This window comes from Coturnix japonica, chromosome 21 (genome assembly GCF_001577835.2).
Source record: "Coturnix japonica isolate 7356 chromosome 21, Coturnix japonica 2.1, whole genome shotgun sequence".
Classification (NCBI taxonomy): Eukaryota; Metazoa; Chordata; class Aves; order Galliformes; family Phasianidae; genus Coturnix; species Coturnix japonica.
The window spans coordinates 5,785,288-5,804,455 of NC_029536.1; the positions used below are offsets into that span (position 1 = coordinate 5,785,288).

The 19,168-nt window shown below is 48.1% G+C and overlaps 1 protein-coding gene across 16 annotated transcripts in view; it reads left to right on the plus strand.

Moving 5' to 3' along the window:
* Window positions 1-19,168, plus strand: part of EIF4G3 (eukaryotic translation initiation factor 4 gamma 3) — an 87,772-nt gene that overhangs the window by 17,177 nt on the left and 51,427 nt on the right. For 8 of the 16 annotated variants that reach the window (XM_032448682.1, XM_032448687.1, XM_032448683.1 and 5 more), the window contains exons 2-5: window positions 605-680; window positions 3,002-3,145; window positions 14,706-14,801; window positions 16,105-16,218. In XM_032448682.1, coding sequence (XP_032304573.1) covers window positions 605-680; window positions 3,002-3,145; window positions 14,706-14,801; window positions 16,105-16,218 — 430 coding nt within the window. Of the gene's footprint in view, window positions 1-604; window positions 681-3,001; window positions 3,146-4,165; window positions 4,303-14,705; window positions 14,802-16,104; window positions 16,219-19,168 lie in introns of those variants that run through there. The other 8 variants (XM_032448688.1, XM_032448689.1, XM_032448690.1 and 5 more) reach the window with 5 other exon arrangements.

The window sequence follows — 19,168 nt, forward strand, 5'->3', positions numbered from 1 at the left end:
ACAGGAAATAAGCACTTACTCCAGCCTTTGGATCTCATTAAGACTTACTGGAACTTAAGGCACTTCTGTCTCCATCTGTCTTGTGCCCAGATCAAGTCTTGTAGCAGAAGGACTTAGAGGTTTCCTTTTAATCTGATGAGAACCGTTGGTTTCCAGAAGTGATCTGGAAGCAGCCCACCCTGGGAGCAGCCCACCCAGACCTGGGTGCAGGCAGTGAGTTAACTGCTCAGAGAAGATTATTTTCCCATGGCTTATATAAGTTCTAAAATAAGAAAATAAATCCTAACCTGCTTGAGGATGAAACAGTTTTTCCAAACTCGGGAACGGTCCCTCTTGGAGCAGAGATTGCTCATTCATTTATTCCTTTCCCCCTTTATTTATTCTGGGTACCTTTCCAACTCAGGGGAACTACAGTGGTCTCCACACCGAGACTTAAAACCTGTTGGCAGCAGCTTTGTTGAGTGGGCAAGGAGGGGACTTACTGCCATAGGGAAGCAAATGCAAATGGGGTGATGGTGGCTGTGGCTCTACGTGAGGCGGGGGGAGGAAGCAGTGCTGCCCCCCACATCCCTCTGTGCTGCTTTCCTTAACGTGCTGCCCACAGGATCCCCCGCGGCCCCGTGCAGCAGCCCCTGGAGGAGCGGATCTTCACGCCGACCGTCTCCGCCGTGTACAGCACTGTGAGTATCTGTGTGGTGCTGCTGGGTGCTTCCCAGCACTGGAATTGCCTGGTTTCTTGCATGCAAGTATGTAAGCAGTGACACTCTCTCCAGGCTTTGGGATCCCTTCCTTTCCTGCTAATTCAGCAGAGAGCAGTGGGTTTCCTAAGATGGAGTTGGCAGTGAGATGAAGGCATCTTGCACGCTGTTGGTTGACTCCATCCCTCTTGCCTCGTGCTGCACATCCTATCACAGGAGCAGCTCAAGGAGATTGGGGTTTTTGCATTGAATGCTCTATTTGAAGCTGCAGAGAAATGTTATGATGGCACAATGAAAACCTGGGGTAGGTGCTTTGGTTCACCGCCCCGTGCTTGTTGGTAAAGCAGGGTCATCGGGGAGTCTCAGCTCTGAAGCACAGTGGTGTTTGTCAATGTACGACACCATTTTCCTTTGATTCATTTCTTTTGTTTCCTGCATAGCAATAGCGGGAAGCCCGGTGTTATTTCTAAGCTATGTTAAATCAGCAGGGCCCTGGGAAAGCACCGCTTTGCTTTTCTGGTGGGAGAGTGCAAATATTTGGAATGCCAAAAAGGTTCTTCCTAGCAGCTCCTTATTATTTGGGAAACAGGGAGAAAAGCTGTGGTTGCCGGGAGTTCCCTCTGAGTTTTTGATTCTAGAAGAACTCAGGCTGCTGCACAAGGGCTCTTCCTTCCCTCATCACCTCTGTGCCCAGGGGATCCCCTCAACCCACTTTTTTATTTCAGTTCTTTGTGAGGGTATAGAGCAGTTGCCTGTGGGGGGAAAAGGCGACTGTAAAAATGTAAATTGATGTAAAACGTCTTAAGTAACAGTAAAGAATGAGCTAAAATGTATTTTCAGTGTAGAAAATACCCCTCCTTGGTGTGGTGCAGGAGCAGAAGGCAGGGCTGGAAATGTCTCTGTGCTTTTAGGAAACACCTCACCTTCTGTGAGGTCCTTGTCACCTGTGATAAAAGCCCTGGGCAGCAGGTTGTCCCTGGTGGTGGGATGAGCACATCCAGCCCTCCTTGGTGCGCTTAAAGGGATCCTGAAGGCAGTCATGGAGAAAAGAGATTACAGAGGATGAGCTGATGCTGCGGGCTGATGGGCTCTGGAGGCCACTCCTCCCTGTGGGCATCCTGGGGGTCTCTGTGTTGGTCCGGTGATTAGGCTGGGTTATGGGAGGAAAGAGGTTCTGCCCAAGTCAGTTTTTGCTTCATCTCTGGGATGCTCGTGGTGTGCCCCGGCCCTTGTGGTCTTATCTGAGGGTTTCCTGGGTGTTGCTGTGTGCCTGAAGCTGTGGACTCAGAAGGGGAAGAATAGTGCAAAAACTTGCTGAAAGCAAAAGATTTAAACTCAAAGAGAGAGTTGCAGCCTGAGTTTGCCTCACATGTTGTCTGTTATTTGCTTTAAAACATGGGATTAAGGCTTCTGAAAAACAAAAGATGCAGACAACTTAGCAAATTAGTATGCAATTTGCTGTATCTATTTTTAGGAGAATTATTTCAGCTCTGGATTTATGGACGGCTGCTTCCTTAATAACCTCAGCCCAAGTTTGTGTTGTGGAATGTCCCCTGGTAAACACCAAACCAAACCCCAGGCACAGTGGGTCGAGCGTCCCGGGACAGAAGTTGTGCCCTCGTGGTCTTGTTGCTTTTTAGCTTGTTATCGTGCAAATATCTAACCTGACTACAGCTTATCTGTAAATATGCTGTGTGCAATATTGGAGGGGCTCAACCCTGACCTCCCCTCAAGGGGAGCCACCAGGGTGCTGTGAATCTCTGGTGTGAACAGTTCTGGGCTGTTTCCAAGCCCTGGGAGATTGCACCTTATCATTCTTGTTTTTGGTGCAGCTGTTTCAGCGTTGGAAGTAATGTTTAAGAAAGCATCAATATTTGGAATGTAACAGCATGACTTTGGAAAGCGTGTAGTTGAACTCAGTGACTTCTGCTGTTGTGCTGTCTTGCCACTTGGTGCTAATGCTCAGCTGCAGGTGAAGAGCCAGGGCTTTGCTCCTGCCCTTCTGGTGATGCAGAATCAGTGAGGTTGGGTACAGTGTCATGGGAGGCTGGGAAGGTCGCAGCCTGGAGCCAGAGGGGTGGGTGCTGCACAGCACGGCCCCAGCATTCCTCCCCATTTCCCAGTGGCTCTGGCTGGTGCTCTTGGTTTTTGGTCCTTCCCCATTTTCCTTATCCGTATGCATTGACTTGTATGGAGTGTCACTAAAAATAATAACGATAACAATACTGTGTTGCTAGCTGCTTTCTTAAGAAGAGGACAGCATCTCTACGGATCAGATTACTAATGTTCTGTTTTACTAACAGTTTATCTCCACACAGGTAACACAAGTAGCAAGACAGCCGGGTCCTCCTGCCCCATCCCCTTACACTGCACATGAAATAAATAAGGGACACCCAAATATCGCTGCAACGCCACCGGGACATGCATCGTCCCCAGGGCTCTCACAGGTAAGAGCACTGGAGCAGCACATTCCCAACCGCACGCTTTTCCTCTCATGTAGTTCTCGGCTTTGCTGCTCAAATTCAATGTACATGTCTTGTCTGTGGCCAGTACAAGTTGATGGAAGGACATCTCAATCTGGCTGTTGTGCTGGGTGACACGCTGGGATGGGATGGAGACAGCTGCGTGCTGCTGTGAGCTGTTGGTAATGACTGTACTGGGGGAGGTGAGATTCTGTCCTTCCTGCCAGCGTCTTCAGTTTGGGTGAAACATTAAACCCCAACCGACCTTTCAGACCACAAGATGTGTGAAAACAAACGAGGTCATGCGAGGAACACTTCACCTTGATGTTGTGAGTTCTGGATAAAGCTCAGTGATGCATGACTGATGGTGCTCGGTGGGAAAACTGGAAACCTGTGGTTGTGGTTGAAAATGTGCAAATGTTCGTCTTTCATGAAGTGGGAAGTCAGAGGCTGAAGTATCTATTCAGGATCACAAGTAGCTTGTGGGCGTTAGTCAGCAGGCTGAGCGGTCTCTTGTGCTTTCGGGGCATGGCTGTTGGTTAGGAAGTCTCTGGTTTGAAGGCTGAGCTGAAGGGCACAGCAGGACTGCAGAGCAAACCCTGCATGCTGGCCGGCTTGTGTCAGGGATCACAGAGCTCATTCCTGGTAGAGCTGTAAACAGAGGGAAGCTAATTGTGGTAGATAAGAGGGGAAGAAAGAGGACGTTCTGGGCAGCTTCTTAACAAGGAAACCCTAATCAAGGCTTTTTTCTTCCCTTAATATTTTCCTGTTGAGTCAGTGCATACGTAGACAGCGGGCTGTGTGCCAGATCAGCGCTCTGGCAAACCGGGAAAACACTCGTTTCCTGTTCTGCTGGCTTTTATTCTCTTGGAAATGAGGGTCAGGCAGCTTGTGTCACCTTGGTGCTACTAGCAGGACCCCAACCTCGTATCCTGCTCAGGATTCAACCATAGCAGTGTTAGTGTTCTCTCCTATACCTCACTTCAGCTGTGGTCAAATGTTGAGTCACAGTGTTACATCACAATAACCAATTTTCTGGCTTTGCAGGGTGTGGGGTGGAAGCATTACCTATTTATTGCATCTATCATTTTTCTCCTCTGGGTTTCTCTAAATGCCGTCTTGTGTTTGCGTTAAGAAATGAGGTGAGTAGAAGTCTCTTGTTTGCAGACCACATTTTTGGGGAAATTTTGTCACAACTGAAACCATTTTGCCGCAGCACACACATCACTGGTATGGTTCCAGACTGTGCCAGTGCTGTCAGCCCAGCGCTCTGCAGAGGGGTCTCTCCCTGTGCAAAACTTGGGTGCTTTGTAGCTCTGCAGATATCTGATGAGCTGAGAGAGGTCGCTGGGCCTAGGAAAGCACATCTGGGATGGCACAGGCTGCAACAGCATACGGGGCGGTTAGTGTCTGCTGTGGGAAGAAGAGCCAGGTGCAGATGGATGCTGTACTTCTGTAGCTGTCTTTCCTTCTCCATTTAAATGAACAGAAACAGATGGCTGTGTGCTGCTGTTGCTCGGTGTCTCTTTTGCTTACTCTTCTGCCTTTTCCACTTAACATAGCCAAACAGGAGAGAGGCTTGCTGTTCAACTTCTGCAGTGACCTGCCTCTGGCACTGTGCTGCCCTTCAGAATTAGTTCTGCAGCATGACAGGAAGAGCTTGGCAGCACTGAGAATTGCTCCCACAGCAAGACCAGCACTTCTGTTTCCCTCAGCTTCCCAAATTCCAGGGCCTTGAAGTCACACTGCTCCGGAATGTGCTGAGCTCTGCTTGCATTTGGGAGCAAACAGCACATGTTGCTGCAGTGATGCTACAGCAGACATGACATCTCACCTCTCTGCACTGTGCAGCTGTCCCTGTGCAGCAGGTGAGGAGTCCTCAACTGGGACTCATCTGAGACTTTTTCAGCATGCTGAGAAAAGGAGAAATTGGCAAAAGGCAGTAGATAAGTTTCTCCCTGAGCATGGTAACCAGAGCAAGTTCTGCTGGGCTCAGGTAGGGAATGGGGCATGGTGGGGTAGTACTTGCTGGAGCACACTGATCTCATGCTGGATGTGAGTCTGTGCAGCGCGGCGTTCACACGGGCTGTTAACGCAAAGCAGCTGAAGGGTTGTAAATCTGCAGCCTGCTCTGACTCTGCGCTATGGTAATATATTGTGCAGCCGTGCCTTGTGAAGGGAACAGCAATAAAGCAGAGATCTTCCAAAGCAGCCAGAATGGGACTTGGAAGGAGACAGCAGAAGAGCGTTTCCCTCTGTCTGCTGAGCGCTGAGAGGAGGAAGAGGGGCTCCTGCAGGCAGGAGGCAGTGAGCAGATCTGGGGCGTCAGGATGGGGATGCTCAGTCTTCCTCCCCAAGGCCTAGGAGTGCTGTGAAGGATCCCAGGGAGCAGGGGAGCAAGTGGAGTGGATTCTGGTGTGGGACATGAAGGAACACAATGGGGGAATGGTTCTGAAATAGGTTCCAAAGAAGATTCTTTGTTTCTCTGCTTTAGTTTTGAAGTGATGGATTCCTCTGGTTTGGGATGAGGGTGTGCAACACCGGCCAGTGACTCTTGTAACAAATGGCCTGGAGTTTCATCTGTAATCATGAAAACTTCAGGTTTTGCTCCCAGAACGCTGTGCACTGCAGATCAGTGCTCTGCTGGGCTGGCACTGCTGAGCACCCTGTGGCATCCAGTAGAAGCTCCCTCTGAAGCTGCTGTCCTCATTGACAGCTGTGTTTAATAATGCCTTATCTGTTTGTAACAACGTCAAGATACACTCACAGAAAACAAAAGTGCTGAGAGCTGAATTCTTAGGATCCCAGTATACAGAGACCTTGACTTCTAGGTGGCTGATTGAAATCCAAAACAGATTGTACTAGCTGAAGCTTGTTACCATCTGGTTCTTTGCCTTAAGTGAAAAGAGTTTTGTGGTCTCATTCTGGTCCTCAAAAATGTCACCATCGTGAAATTAGCATTTGTAACAGCACTGAGACATTCCTTGGTACCTCACGGCCTGGGAGGCTGTGCCAGGCGGTGTCTGTGTGCCATCTGTGGCATGTTACAGGCAATCCCCGCACCCCTTCTTTATTATCTTGGCTTCTTCCTGTGGGAGCTGCAGTTCTGTTATAACCATGGTGCTTATTCAGTATTTCCCTCCCATCATCATTTCAGATATTACATGCTTTTAATGAAGTAACAGGTCGTCTGTCCATAGCAGATAGCAGGGATAAAGAGCACTGGTGTAGCTGTGCTCTGGTGGTGCCAGCAGCACGTCCTGTAACATGCTCATTGTAACACTCGTTTGTAATGCAGCTCACTGCTCCTGAGCTTGTGAGGAGTCGATGGCTGCAGGTGGAGGTCTGAACGGTGAGTTATTTAATAGCTGATAAACCTGGGAGAGGCGTAAGCTTCTTCTGGCCTTTGTGTGGAAAGGCTGCTGGAAGGGCAGCCGAACTCTGTGTTGTGTAATAGGATTAGGGGCGTTTTGATGGGGTTAACAGCACAGGAGATGTTTGCTGGTGTAACATCTCTCTGTGGGGTTGGTGAATCTCTGTGCCTTCTACCTCCTTAGACTTTGAATTTGGGGAATGCAGCTGTGTCTAAGAAGAGCTGCAGGCTTTTGTGGATCTCTGGATCCATAGCAGGAAAGGCGCAGTATGGCTTCAAGTGCACGTCGATGCCATTAACTTCCATAATTATTTAGCCTTGGAAACAGTTAATTTTTCAAAGCCCTGATGAGGAGGGGATGAATGAGTTGGCACTTGGGAGGGACTGAAAGCAGCCTTGTTCTTCTTTTTTTCTTATTCTAATAAGGAAGGAGGAGAACCCATTACAACTTGGTCACCTGCATGTGCACGGTGAGGGCTGCAGTACAGACTGGGCCTGCACAGGATGAGCTCTGTGCTGAGCTGCCCCTTGGGCCAGAGCAGTGCTCAGTGCTGTGGTCTTGGCTGGCCAGCAGGTGAAGGTCAGTGTTTTTCTCCTTCTTGAGCTTGCTTGCTTTCAGGTGTAAGCTGCCCTGGCTTGGAGTCACCCTGGCCTGTCTCCCTGCTGCGGACACAGAAGTTTGAATGTGGAGCTCACCCAGTGCCATCCAGCAGGAGGGTTCTCCCTAGGAGAGTCACAGCTCCCTTTCCTCAGGAGGTTTTATATGTGCTTTCTGTTATCAGTCACATGCACTGTGCTTTACGGCAATGCTTTTCAGACTCTCCCACTTGTTGAAACACATTTTTTGATAACATAAAATAACATGAAGCGATTTGCCACTTTCTTACGTTTAATAATTTCTACTGTGGTGATCCTTCTGTAATAACACCTTCTGTTCCATGCTATTTAGTTGATGTTTTCTTGCACACTCTGGAAGAAGACGTCGTTCTCAAGCAAACATAATGCGTTGCAGAAGGCGCTGTGTGCTCATAAACACTGGAGTTAGCACAAAAGTCAGAGCTTAACACAGTCTGCATTTGTAAACAGAAAGGGCAAAAATAGCTTTGCAGCGAGATAAATCTTGGGAGAAACAAGCTTGTTGTTGTAGTGGGTTCTGCTGAGAGTTCCAGGTCTGTTCCCAGCAGGAGAGGTGCTGGAATTTCTCCCCCTAACTCAAAGTATTGTGAGTACCTTCATTATGGAAAATAGGAGTTCACTTGATTACATCGTGGTGATGACCAGACCACCCCCAGGTTCCAGCCTGTGTGCTGCGCTCCAGACAGGGACTGGCATTTCAGCTTCTGTTAGAAGTCAACTCATTCCACACCGCTACTTACAGATGTTAGTAAATGTTAGTAAAAAGATGATCATCTGCTGTGGCATTATCCCTGCCCTCATGCCTTCCTTAGCAATAGTTTTGAACTTGTCCAGGTGATGTTCTGTATGGGTGGGCTGTAATGGCCACGGTGAGGAGCTGCCCTGCTTGGCAGGATGTTTGTACCCCAGTGCTGCAGAATGAACATCTCGCTCTGTGACCACAGCGCTAGGATCAGGTTAGCAGCTGGGATACCTCATCATTTGGATTTCTTAAAGCAAAAAGCCCAGGGGTTGTCCTTTGCTTCCCAGAGCCATGTGTTGAGTTTACCTTCGCTCGAAGCACTGGTGCTGAGGGCTGCCCGCCTTCAGCAATGCGGGTGCTGAGCAAAGAACTGCGATGGGAATGTGCACGATGGTTAAAAACACAGGGTAATCAGAGCTCCTAGGAGGCAGCACGTCCAACAGGGACACTTTGTCTCGATTTCCCCTTTCACCCTTCTCCTTTGTAACATCTCTGCAGGAATAGTAACCACAGTGTCTTAAGCAGGAAGGAAAAGAGCGTGTATCTTGTGTCTGTGTGCCCTCCGCACAAACAGCCTTTGTGCAGGGGACAGGAAACTGTTTTCTTCATCTTCTTCCCTCGGTGGGAATGTGATTTTTGGTGTTGAAGTCGGAGCAATGCCTACAGTGCTGTGCCTGCTGCCTGGGACTCTGCTTTGCCCATTCAGCTTGCTGCATCGGCCCTCTTAAAAGTGTGATGCTAAATCATACAAAGCCATAAAAAGGCCGTTAAAAATTGAGTGGGGATGGTAATGACACAGATGAGATACTCTGAGATAAATTGCTGCAGAGCAGTAAAGATAACAAAGGTTGAGCCACGCTTGTGAAAGAAGTAATTCCTCCCAGGTCAGGATATTTTTATCCTTTTCAAGTTTGAGTTTGCTGCTTCCCAATACTTCGCAATGCAGGGAGGTCTCCTGAAGGCAGGATGCCACGATGAGGATGAGCTGATTGAAGTGATGCATCATTTGCAAATGAGTTGATAAAAATGAGAGGTTCTCATTGTGCTGCATACCGAAGAATTTCATATTTGAAAACAGAGCTGTGACTGGGGCTCTCTGTTCGAGCAGAACAATCTGTTGGTGTGTTTGATTATCTGCAGGTGAAGTATCATTGTAAATAGGAGCTGGGAGTATGTAGACGGGAATGGCCCATGTTTATCAGGCTTGGCGTGAGGGGACGACGACAGGACAGCTTATTCTGGGGACATTCAAGTTCATGACAGCTTACACCTTTCTTAGCCTAAAACTGAGGCTGTTCCGAACCTGAAGGTTGGGAGGAATCGAGGTGCTCTTCTGTAGGAGAAGCAGTCTGGAGGAATACTGTGGCTACCTATGGGTGAAGTCAGTAGGTAGAAATTGAGAGATGGGATTGAAATGGATATCCTCTTAATTCTGAGAGCTGAAATGCTGAGGAACTGCTGATTAGCAGCACTACACGCTTGCAGTCATTCAGGTAGTAAAGTGTTTTTGCCGTGGGAGGGCAGATTAGAACCAACTCACCAAATGAAGGATGATTCAGGATTACAAGCCACGTCTCTGCTGGCATCCATTTGTGCTTGTGAACCATGCCATTGTTTGTGCTGCCACAGGGATTTCCACCTGCAGCTGAGGCCAAACTGCTGCCATGCAGGCTGGTGGCCCAGGGGAAAGCTTTCTAAGAGGCTTTTCTGTGCTGAAGAGCAACCTTGAGTGCTGCTGCTTCCATACAGCTGGCCTGCGGTCCCTCTTGTGGTTTTCCTCCAGGAAAACAGTTCAGCAGCTGGAGGGGATACCAAGTCTGGCTCTTAGAAGTAGGGCAGGCAGGAGAAGGAGGCGGGCATGCAGTGATGTTGTGCTGTCTTGTTTCTCACTCCTGGAGCAGTTAGGTTTTGTGGCAGGGAGCTGGTGTGAGAACTTGCCCATCTGGAGTTACTTTGTGCCTACCTGGAGTGGCCTGGAGGTGGCTTAGCTTGTTGTGGGCTGGGTTGTAACCCTCCAGATCAGTAAGAAGGGCCTTTGAGCTTGCTCAGGGATAGCTGAGAGCCACCTTTGGCCCCATGCGCTTTGTATAGCTGTAACATGTTTTGCTTCTGCTGTCATGTTCCTTCCAAAGAGATGAAAGCATTTTGCTGGCATTCAGCTGAGCTCCAGCTCACCCCAGCGAGGAGCACAGCCACTGCTGCTGTTACTGGTGAGTAACTGGAAGTCCAAAGGTTTTTCTCACCCAAGGTCAGGTTGGGGTTCAGTGACAGAGAAGGAAACAGCAGCAGGCTCCTGAGTCACGGGCACATGTTGGAACTGCAAGACCGTTTGACCTCCTGCTACATAACTTCAGTAAATATAAACCCATCCAAACTCCTTCCGCGAGTCAAAAGATGGCTCAGGGAGTGGTAACAGAGCTGAACTGTGTCTCACCGGGCTGCCAAAGGCGGGGAGCTCAGGAGCAGCACCTTTCTGCCTGGAGATGGGAGAGTTTTGCTCCTAACAAGACAAATTGTCACTGGCTGCGGGAGGCAGAGAGCTGCGTGACTCAGCTCTTTCTGAACCTGATGTGTGTACTTTGCCTGTTTATTCCCAGTACAGTCAGTACTGAGGGCGTCATGTTACGCAGCAGGCAGTGTTTACTAACTAGCTCGGGAGCTGATCTAAGAATAACTTTTTTCATTTGTTTTGTTGGTAGCAATGATTTCTTGTTTTATTTTTACTTTTTGCTTTGCGCAGTCGGAAGCCTGAAGCTGGAGCTCTGCACAAAAAACATGGGAAGGGTTTCCCCCAGCAAGCTGCTGGAATACATAAACACTAATATTATCGCCTTTCTCTCCATGGATAGCAACATTTCAAACACAGAGCCATGAGGATGAAAGCTTCAGGAAAGCAAATTGCTGTGCCTTGGAAGTGGAGCAGCTCTACAGCCATCCGTTCTGTTCCCCTCAGGGTGCTGCAGCTGCTGAACTTCGTGGATCTCAGTGCCAGCATCTAGATGCTTCTCAACCAGGATTTATATGCAGAGCAAAACTTGTTTCCCAGCCTTCCCTTCTGTGGTAATTTATTTAGGGACTTTCTGGAGCATCTTTTCCATTATTCACCTCATGCTCAGCATTTCAGCCGTGGTGCTTAAAAGCCACACATTTCCAGCATGACAGAATATGATTATAATTACCTTGTGTACCTGTTTATATACTTGGCACAGGAAAAGTCCTTCTGACAGATGAATACGTGCAATACTTTTAATCAGCCTACTTACAATCAAGTGACGGATTGCTGTGATTTTGTTCTGGTGCTCCTTTTGGGTTGTATTTTAGGCTGCTGATATCTACAAAGCACTTATTTCTCCCCCCTCCCCCTTTTCCCATGATGCTGTTTAACACAAATTCCAGCTACAGCACACCTCCATCTGGATTGAAGCGTGCCATTAGCACGTGTTGTTGTGTAAGAGCTGTGAAACATGTTTGTTTAGATGATGTTTGTTAATTCAGGTCCTTCTGTAGGGCCTTCCCCACCCCCGGGCGGATAGAAATCTGCTCCCATCTGGGTGTCATCTGCAAACTTACTGAGGGTGCACTCAGTGCTCTCATCCAGCTCATCAATGGAGATATCAAACTGGATGCGCCCCAGCATCGATCCCTGGGGAACATGGCTGTGTCCGGCTGCCAGCTGGATGTAACTCCATTCACCACCACTCTGTGGGCCTGGCCATCCAGCTAGCAAAGAGAGCACCTGTCCCAGCCATGGGCTGCTGCTTCCCTAGGAGAATGCTGTGGGAGACAGAGTCAGGGGCTTTGCTGGAGTCTAGGTAGACTACAGCCTTTCTCTGTGACTCCCAGACGGTCACCTGGTCCCAGCGGAGATGAGGTTGGTCAGGCAGGACCTGCCTTTTGTGAACACATGTTGACTGGGCCTCATCCTCTGGTTGCCCCTCAATTGCTGAGTGAGTTCACTGAGGACCATCTGCTCAATGACCTCCTGTGATTCATGTCACACTGATGGGCCTACAGCTCCCCGGATCTTCCTTCCAGCCCTTGTAGTTAAACATCACATTAGCAGTTCCAGTCATGTGGGATCTACCCTGCTGACCAGAACTGCTGATAAATGATGGAAAGCAGCTTAGCTGTCACCTCTGTTCATTCCCTCAGCACCCCGGGTGGGTCCCATTAGCCCCATGCACTTATGGTAGTCCAGATGGAGCAGCAGATCTTTGTTTCCTCCTGAATTCTGGGGCTTATTCTGCTCCCCATCCCTCGAGGTCAGGGTGCTGAGTGCCCTGAAGATAGCTGATCTTGCAAGGCCCTCTCTTGCAGCTCTCTAATTGTGAGTGTTCCCCTTGCGTTTTGGTGATGGCAACTAAGTCAGATTTTGCCTGCTGTACAGTGGTTTGAGCTCCTCCTGTTTGCTGCCTGTGCTGTGGGTGTAGATGTGCTTCAGTTATCGGCTGTTGTGGTTGGGAACAGTGCCGGCTGCCCAAAGCATTACCTTGTTTTGATGACAGTTTAATAGCAGAAGGAGCCCATCAGTAGCTGCCGTTTGAGTTTTGATACAATTGTTGGTTTTTTTTATAATTTAATGCTATACTGACTCTGATAGTGTTTAAATGCTTACACAAATTAGATACTGTGCTGCAGTGCCTTGTATTTGCCTCTCAGCCTTTCAAGTGTCAGAACTGACATCTGTTCTCAATGAGATGGCTGTACTTGAATGTGGCACTGTGTTTTGAAATGCCTGCTTTGCAGTCGTGCTGGCTAAATGTTGAGTTGTTAGGCTTAGTGTTCATAGGGATCCCTGTTTAGAGGTGGGTTGGGATGGTGGCAGTAGTGTGGAAACTTTCTGACCTTTTTTTTTCTGTTGCATGCAATGTAAGCCTGAAGAAAGCATGTTTTCCTGGGCCTGAAGAAGGGGAGGAATACCTGATACTTCCCCCTTTTGTCTGGGAGGAGGAGCGGTTGGAGCAGTCTGGGGTAATGCCTCTTCTCATGAGGCACAGGGAGTTTCCATCATGTAGGATGTGAGAGGAGCACCCAGATGGACACAGAGCTGTTGGTGCTCCCACAGGAGAAGATGGGCAGAAAGTCAGGAGTGCGGCAACACAGCTGCAGGCTTTACTCAATGGTGGACTGCATTTTCCCTGCATCTTGTTAGGCCTTGATTGTTTGATTGACTGAGAGCCCTCACTACAGTTACTGCTGTGAGTTATGTGAGATAGTTTTTGATATGAACAGCTCAAGCAGAATCACACTTGTCAAATAAAAGGGAAAATATTTGATGCTGCATCTGACATCTCAAAAACTAGAAGGCAAATGACTTGTTAATGTCAATTGGAGACTTCGCCAGTGGTAAAAAGGGAAGGAAACACTGGTTTGACAGGATTGGTCTAAGTAAGTGAGCTCCCCAGGAGGAGGGCAGCTGCAAGCCTGCCAGAGGTTGCTGCTTCCAGAGCAGGAGCTGATGAAAGCATTTAATGGCTCTCAGCCCAGTCTTTTCTGTTGTGTTGGTATGAGCTGCTGCAGAATAACATTTTTTCAGCTAAATATTCTACCCGTTATTCTACGCTGACAGCAAAAATCTGACAATATGCTTGGGGACAGGGATTTTTATTATCTTCTTGACCCAAAAAGCAATGTGAAAATCAGGTGGAAAAGAACAGACTGTCCTCCTGAATTAGCTTGTGCAGTGAGAATGCTGTCCTTCAGTGCCTGTGTGCTTGTACTTGGGTTTTGCTCAGTGATGACCAGTTTGGCTAAGTGGGGCAGTGTGGGACCAGACAGCGTGATGCACCTTGAATCTGGGAGCTGGGAAATATGTGTGTTATGCAATCAGCCATCAGTAAAACTCCTAGTACACCTTGTAAGGACTGGCTGATCCTCTCTTCAAGGCCAGGGCAGGCCTGCTTATCCTTGGAGTGGTTTACTGTCTTAGGCACAGAAGGTTTGTAGGCTTCAGCCCTGCATTTCAGGGCTTTGTGCTGTTCCTACACCACAATTTGCCTGAAACTGAGCTTCAGGCTTTATGCTGGATCACCAGCCAGCCCTGCTGCAAATCCTGTCTTGATTGCTGTGGAACTGCTGTTGCACAAGTTTCTTTTTTCTTTCTTTATTACGTTATTATTTAAAGAAAAGGTAGGTTATAATTGTAGTTGCTATTTTTTAAAGGGAGATTACACCAAGGAAACATTCTCAGAAAGGAGGAATGTCTTGTTAGAGCGGTGATTGGTGTAGCTCTAAAGCTGTGGTTTGTTGTTACTTTGGGCAAATAACGTGGGGGGAGAGCATCTGGTAATACAAATTGTTATAGCCCACTGAAATCAGCGGAACTATGAAAATATATGCAGCCAATGGTCTGTCTTACAGCTGTAACAATTTTGAGAGGTTTCATTGTGTTGCAAATGCTTTATAGCAGCAGCGGCTTGTAGTAAATGCATCTGAACTTCTTGTGGATTGTGGAGGGTTTGGCAGCAGTGCCTACGGCTCCATCTCTCCTTGGAAACAGGTTCTGAGCAGCCTTCTGGGAGCTGTGCTGCCAGAGGGACCAGGCCACAGAGCTGTGGTGACTGAGGTGCTCTGGTTTGTGCTTGTCGCTGTTTTCCATGGTGGCACTTCTGCACTTAAAATTGATTGGATCCTTGATAGAGAAGTCTTTGGCCATGGTAATCACCTAGTCTGTGTGTGTGTTGTCTTTATCTTAATGGTAATAACAGTCTGCCTTGATGATGCTTTCAGTTCCTACCTTCTGGCACAAGTCCTTGGGTACACTCATGTTGTGTTACTTTCTTGTTCCCTGGCAGGCTCCTTACCCCTCAGGACAGAATGCAGCTCCAACCACGCTGGTGTACCCTCAGGCCCCACAAACAATGAACACTCAGCCTCAGACCCGCTCACCGGTAAGGCAGCCCATCTTTGCTTTATCTCCTCTTCTTTCTTCCTCGTTTGTGTGGTTCTTTTTGTGTATGTGTGTCTGTAGCACTTGGCCACTTCTCTGGAAGGCTGGTTTTACTGAACTGGAAGCACATTCCAAATGGCAAATCTTGACTGAATATGCAGGCGCTGTCCTCATAGGATGATTTTCCTTATCAGAAAAAAGACGATGGAGGGATTCTCATCTACATTCAAATAACATGATTTATTTTTAGCATAGTTGCTTTCAGGTTCACTTCATTTTAGAATTAGATTCATTACCAGAATCTTTCTCTTTGCTTCATTTTTTTCTTTTTTTTTTTTTTTTTCTTTAAGGAAGTATTTGCTAAAGTGGTAGCACAAAGATCGGTAAATGAAAGCACTTCTCTCAGTCACACTCAGTCCCCAGTGGCCTGTGGGCTTTACTCAGTGCCACTGGATCAGTTCTACCCATTCACTTCTTAGCACTAGGTAGGTGCTTGTGCATGGAAGGTGGAGCTTTTGTGTCCCCCCCGATCTTGCTGTGGCAAGCCCCCCTTCCATCTGCCTTCAGGTTTTGTTGTCCTCTGTAATCTTTTTGTACTGCTCTACTATGACAGGCCTTTGGTTCCCTGAGCTCTTGTTGGCAGATCTCAGCTTGTAGTACAGTCCCACGTGGTGCTAGGAGACTTTTCTGTGGCATCGCATGCTTAGCCCTGTGCTGCAGGTCTGCTAGCATGCTGCCCTGATGCTGGAAGCCTTGGGTAGCCAAGGGAGCAGGAGTCCCTGCGCCTCTTGTGAACCTGCATATGCGTCGCAACACTTCAGGTTACCTGTAAAACCACTGCACCATTCCCAGCACTCTTCTCTTTTTAGAGTAAGATGAATGCTGCTGAAGCGTGGCAACTGAAAGCCTCCGAGACAGAAGCCTTCTGTTTGCCCACTTAACAGGTACAGTACAGGGCTAGCTTCCCCCCGTGCGGCTGCACTGATGTGTGTGCCCCACTCCTGGGGGTTCTGCCTCCAGGGGCTGCAGGAGGGTTAGTTCTGAGAGCCGCTGACCTCTGTGCCATGGGTTAGCCAATTAATGCCAGGTGTGATGATGTGCTGGGGACCCCACTAGATCCTGCTGCTTTCCTAGTCCCCTGTTCTGGTCAGTAACGTGGGATACTGATGGTAGAGCTCTTTGCTCAGTAAGTATATTCAACGTCTTTGTCTTTAATTGTTGAAAAGCGAAAATAAATTGATATGGTTAGAACTGGAGCAAAACCTGACTGAAGAGCTGCATCTCTAAACCAGTTTTTTTGACAGCCCAGCAGAACAGTGCCAATACATTGCACAGACAACTGGAAGAGGAGGAAGGTTTTGGAACAGAGTCCGGTTTACAGGTCCCTGGCTGGAAGAGGCTGGATAAAATACTGCATTGTAAGCAATATAACAAACTGTACTCCTTCTTGCAGGCGATTGTGCCGATGGCACTGTTTTATTTCTTTATTTCTTTATTTTTTTACTACATCTTTTTTGTTGGCTGATCTACAGAAATGCACTGATTTGCTTCTTTGCTAAAAGCATGAGCTCCCGTGGCAGTTCCTGCCAGGTTAAGTGGCGACAGAACATCCAAAGTTGAATTGCAGTTTGGAGGGTCTGACCTGGTAGGACGGAGACCAGAGTGACTTTGGGTTTTCTGCTCAGCAGATGATGTTTTCAGGAGATTTGGCCAAAAACGTATCAAATTGTAGGGGCTTGTCTGTTACTGAGGAGGTACTGAGGAAGAATTGACCTGCAGTTGTCAGCCATTTCTCTGTGGTTGTGAACCTTTTTTTTTTAAAACTCTCCTGTATGCAGTTTTTTCCATCTGCTCTGTTAGTGACCATTTCCACCCCCATTACTAAAAGCCACGCACATAACATTCCATTCCACCTCCCCACCCCAAAATAAATGCAAGACTGGCCATTCCTGAGGTACTCTTGCATTTTGTTCTGGCCTTGGTTTACTTTATTATTATTATTATTATTATTTTTCATTTATTTTTAACGTTCTTTTTTGGTGGTGAGGGGAGGGCGCAGGGGGCAGAGGAAGGTGGCAGGATGGCTCTGCCACCCACATGTGGCCCCGTCGTCCTGCTGTGGTGATGCTGCCAGGGTGGCTGGAGCTCCTTCCATGCAGTCTGTGCATCCCAGGGCCATTGGCAATTGCACGGCTCAGGCTTTTCTGTTCCTCCCAGAACAGCTGCCTTTGCAATCCCAACTGGTTTCACGTGTTGTCCCCATTACCTTCCTAGCGCCGCTGCTGTGGGGTAGTGGGAATGTCAAGGAGCAGCTCCAGCAGGGGGAAAGAGAATGAAATCTGAGTTCTCTCACACTGCCGCAGATGACCCGTTAGGTGATGGCAGCACCGGCTGCCTGTTGTACATCTGCCAAAGCCCACGCTGGCGTTTGTGCCATCCAGCAATGGCTCTTTCCAGGTAGGTGCTCCCTGTGCTGGACCACCAGCAGTAGATAGTGGCCATGCCCAGGTGTGTGCAGTGCTGCCGCCAGGTTTCCCCGCCAAGCTGCCCTTCCATCCTGCAGCCCTCAGAAGAGCAAAGTGCCCGTTTGAATCTGAGCCAGCAGTGACTACAGTTTGTTCTGTTGCTTACAGCTGCTAATAGGAATGAATCCTGTCAACCTGAATTGTTTTCTTAAACAAACAAACAAAAAATTAAAAAAAATCAATAGCCAATGGTGACCAGTGCAAACAGATCAGGGTGTTTTTCACTAACTTTTGAGGTTTTGTTTTTATTTGTCTATATTCTTTTTCTCCTAACACATTGCTGTTCACGCTGGCATAGTCCCTGGCTTCCTAAGGTGTAAGCATCAGTTCTTGTTGAGAACAAATCTTTCCTGCAGAACAGTGATAAGAGAGAGGCTTTTTGGCCCTCAGATGAAGCAGCACAAGGTTTTTGTAACCCATTATGCTCTTTTTACTGCTTCTAAAACACATCTGATGCATTTATTTTTCACTGACATACAGCAGGGCATGCAGCCCCGCCAGAAAGGCCCCTCTTGACCTTTCCAGGGTCAGCACTATTCCTTCTTCTCAAACAATGTTGCGTGTTTGAGGAGTTCTTCCTGAGGAGCAGGGACCCAAAGTGCATCCATCTCCACTAGGCTCCCATAGGCCAGTGTTTCCTGTAGCAGCCGCTGGTCAGCAGGTCTTTGAAGAGCTGAGAATCTTGTGTGTTTTTTCTTATCTGGAAAGATGAGGGATATTGTTCAGCAGTGCCTGCTGGGGGTGGGGATGTCATGGGGTGAATCAGTGCGGGTGATTCCGTGTGAGCTCTCACAGTAATCACTGTGTGTGCGTTTCCTCATTTCTGAAGGTTTCCACCTTTCCACCCTGATGTTTTAGTGAAGTGAAGGTAGAGGGAGTGTATGAACGCTGGTATTGGAGCCTGCTTCTTGGAGACATGGGAAGCGAGTGATTAGGATGTTTATTAGGGAGAAAATCAGCTGGACCAGTGAATATTTAAACTTGTCTTTTGTATTTAATGCTACTGAAATAGCAGGGATGTAGGGCTGGAAGTCATTCCCACTCCACTTATTCTGAGAAAAAAATCTCTTGTTGCAGGAGTCAGTAATTAGCAGCCAGTTTTGATTGCTTTTCTTGTTAGTCCTTCTCTACCGCAGAATCCATGGCAGCCCTCAGGGTCCCAGCAGGGGCAGCGAAGGGATGTGGGGCACCTCTGCACAGTGCCGGGCAGAGGAACATCACAGTGGGACCCAGTCTCATTGCTCCCTTTAAATATTGGAGCTGTCACCCATAGGTGAACCTGTTCTCATCTGATAATTCTGCTGGTTAGGCTGCAGATTGAGAGCTGAAGTACCTAACTTGGCTTCTGAAAGAGGATTCCTTGTCATCTTTATTTATATTTTCCATTTCTTGCATTCATTTTTATTTCTATTTTAACAACCTGTTACTTATTGGAAAATGCTTTAATGTTGACCAAGCATGTTAAATTCTGAATGCTTTCCTCCCTGTGAAACCCAGGCGGGTGGGAAGCGATGTGCCCCATGCTTGGGGCTGGGGCCCTCCTGTTGCTGGTGCCAGCAGTGCCTTCAGATGGGGTTGACAACCCCTCCCCATAAAGACTGGGGAGCAGCTCCGAGCCCAGCTGCTTTCACCATTTGCCTCCACTGTAAACTGCTGCAAACCTTCACTGCTGCTTCTTTGAGTTTTTCCCCAGGCAGGGCGATGAATGCCTGCACTGCCCCAGAGCACCTCTAAACGACTGGCAGCTTTGGCTGTTTGTCCGCCAGCTCCACAGCAGCACACACTCCACTCCCCATAGCAGTGTTCACCCGTTCTATCTCAGTACCTGTCTGTCACTGTCCTG